Source organism: Palaemon carinicauda, chromosome 2 (genome assembly GCF_036898095.1).
Source record: "Palaemon carinicauda isolate YSFRI2023 chromosome 2, ASM3689809v2, whole genome shotgun sequence".
Classification (NCBI taxonomy): domain Eukaryota; kingdom Metazoa; phylum Arthropoda; class Malacostraca; order Decapoda; family Palaemonidae; genus Palaemon; species Palaemon carinicauda.
Window position 1 is genome coordinate 43,597,716 of NC_090726.1, and position 2,500 is coordinate 43,600,215.

Below are 2,500 nucleotides of genomic sequence, written 5' to 3' on the forward strand. Positions count from 1 at the left end.
AACTCAAACCGAAGACAGTGAGAGACCATGATACAGAGGCTATGACACTATCCAAGACCAGAGAACAATGGTTTGATTTTGGAGTGTCCTCCTCCTAGAAGAGCTGCTTACCATAGCTAAAGAGTCTCTTCTATCCTTACCAAGAGGAAAGTAGCCACTGAACAATTACAGTGCAGTAGTTAACCCCTTGAGTGAAGAAGAATTGTTTGGTAATCTCAATGTTGTCAGGGGTATGAGGACAGAGGAGAATATGTAAAGAATAGGCCAGACTATTCGGTGCATGCGTAGGCAAAAGGAAAATGAGCTCTTAACCAGAGAGAAGGATGCAATGCAATACTGTCTGGAAAGTCAGGGACCCAATAACTCTCTAGTGGTAGTATCTCAACGGTTGGCTGCTGGTGTACTGGCCAACCTAATACCTTATATATATATATATATATATATATATATATATATATATATATATATATATATTTATATATGTGTGTGTGTGTGTGTGAGGCGGGCACATGTGCGTATATACATATATATATCTAAATATCTAGTTGTCATTTTTGACGGGTCGTGTATATTAGTAGAAAGATGTAAAGTGAGGTTAGCCTGGGGGGGGTGTGAACGAACGCGGCAAAGACCGTAAGTACTGCCTACAGTTCAATGAGTCAGGTGTACTGTCGACACTTAGCCCCTTCAATATAAATTCTCAGCAATTTATTACCAGCATGTTATTAAATTTTATCAAATTAATCTCTCATCATTATGGTGAATATATTTTATCATCATCATCAAAATTTCAAAGAGGTATTATATAAGGTGTAATATTAAATCAATTCTAGTGTTATTTTTCCCTGCTGGAGCCCTTGGGCTTATAGCATCCTGCTTTTCCAGCTAGGGTTGTAGCTAAACTTAGCTAATAATAATAATAATAATAATAATAATAATAATAATAATAATAATAATAATGTGCTATTATCTTAAATGAAATCCATTATTATTACTGATATTGTTGTTATTAATGAATATAAAAATCTTTCTCAATGGCGCCAAGAAATCCCTGTTTACTTTATCCAACTACTCACAGAGCATCCAAATTCCTTATTTACCTGTGTCCAGCACATGATAAGGCAAAGGGGCAAGGGGCGCTGATGTCCCCAGCCCTCGAAACTGAGCTTCCAAGTACTGCCTCCAAATTAAACCATAGAAGTTATTTCCATCTAATCCAGTGAAAGATCCTTCTGGCCTCCGTTCAAATGTGTCGCTGTTTGCTACCAGCGTGGACTCCTGTTCCTTGAGCATCCTGTACTCGTTGTCTGGAGCTTCCTTTGGCCGAAGGGGGACTGGTCTTAGTATCCCGTGATTGGTCAAACTGCAGATTGGACCAGAAGTGTCTTCTCGAATAACCTTTTCTCTCATAGACAGGTTTATGATGGACGCTCCTTCTTCTTCTTCATGTTGTTCTTCTGTGTTACTTCTCTCAACCTTCAGGTCATTTACTCCATCGTTCTGCTCGTTGGACTGACCTCTCGTGACCTCCCTGATTTCTACGTCACCTCGTAAAATTACTTTCGATTTGAGAACTGGAAGGACTGTACCGGACTCCTGGACTGGAGCCGTTTTATCAATTTCAGAGGGACAGGCTGGCGAAACTGGTCTAGCATTTTCCGCGGGGTCGTTACAAGCCAGGATTTGGTCAATCGTATATCTAGTGACCATTTTGTTCCGAGGTTATTTCAAATAACACGAATGCAAAAGTCGTGGATTTCTCTTGTGTATAGTAATAACTATTCGCGGTCGGGAGCAATCTAATACAATTCCAGTTTATATTGTGTAAAACCATAACTATAAATCTCCACTTTGGATCTCAAATTATTCAAATCCAGCACTTTTGAATGAAATACAGAAAAGTAAAATGGTGAAATATATCAATCCTGATTTCAGAACATTATTTACAAGTCCCTCAGGGCAAATGTCCACAGCAGGTCGAGGAAGGAGCAGACTAAACACCTTGCCTGATTGCCAATAAGTAACACACTGGTTTCGTGTCCGTCATTAGGCAAGTGCCAAGCGCTCACTGCTGTATGGAGCCACCGAGTGGCAACGCATAAACTAAACTAGATCAAAGAATGGACTAGTTTCTATACTAAATTCTTTCAGCACAGATAAACACACTATGAAACTCTCTCCCAACTAAAACAAAAAATAAGGGTTCGTTTCGCTTTTTAAACAAAATGGCAACTTAAGGCTTCTTATCGTCACTTGAAGGGAAATGATAACAGTGTACAGATCCATTTATTGTTTATCTGTTGGAAATATTGTAATCCGGTTACTGTTATGACGGTGGGGGGTTTTGGTAAAAATTCCGTAAAATGTGAAACGTTTAAAGCAATTCTTCCTACGGTTTATTTTTTTCTTCTTTTTATTTTACTGAACAAAATGATCGACAGTATTTGGAACAATAGGCCTATTCCTTTTCAAATCGGAAAAAAAATTAATTTATCTTTTT

General features: G+C 38.4%; 1 protein-coding gene across 1 annotated transcript in view; it reads right to left on the reverse strand.

Moving 5' to 3' along the window:
- Positions 1–2,194, reverse strand: part of LOC137617138 (homeobox protein ceh-24-like) — a 23,203-nt gene extending 21,009 nt beyond the window's left edge. The window contains exon 1 of the mRNA XM_068346996.1: positions 1,101–2,194. Coding sequence (XP_068203097.1) covers positions 1,101–1,710 — 610 coding nt within the window. The 5' untranslated portion in view covers positions 1,711–2,194. The remainder of the gene's footprint in view (positions 1–1,100) is intronic.
- Between the last annotated feature and the right edge of the window lie 306 nt (positions 2,195–2,500).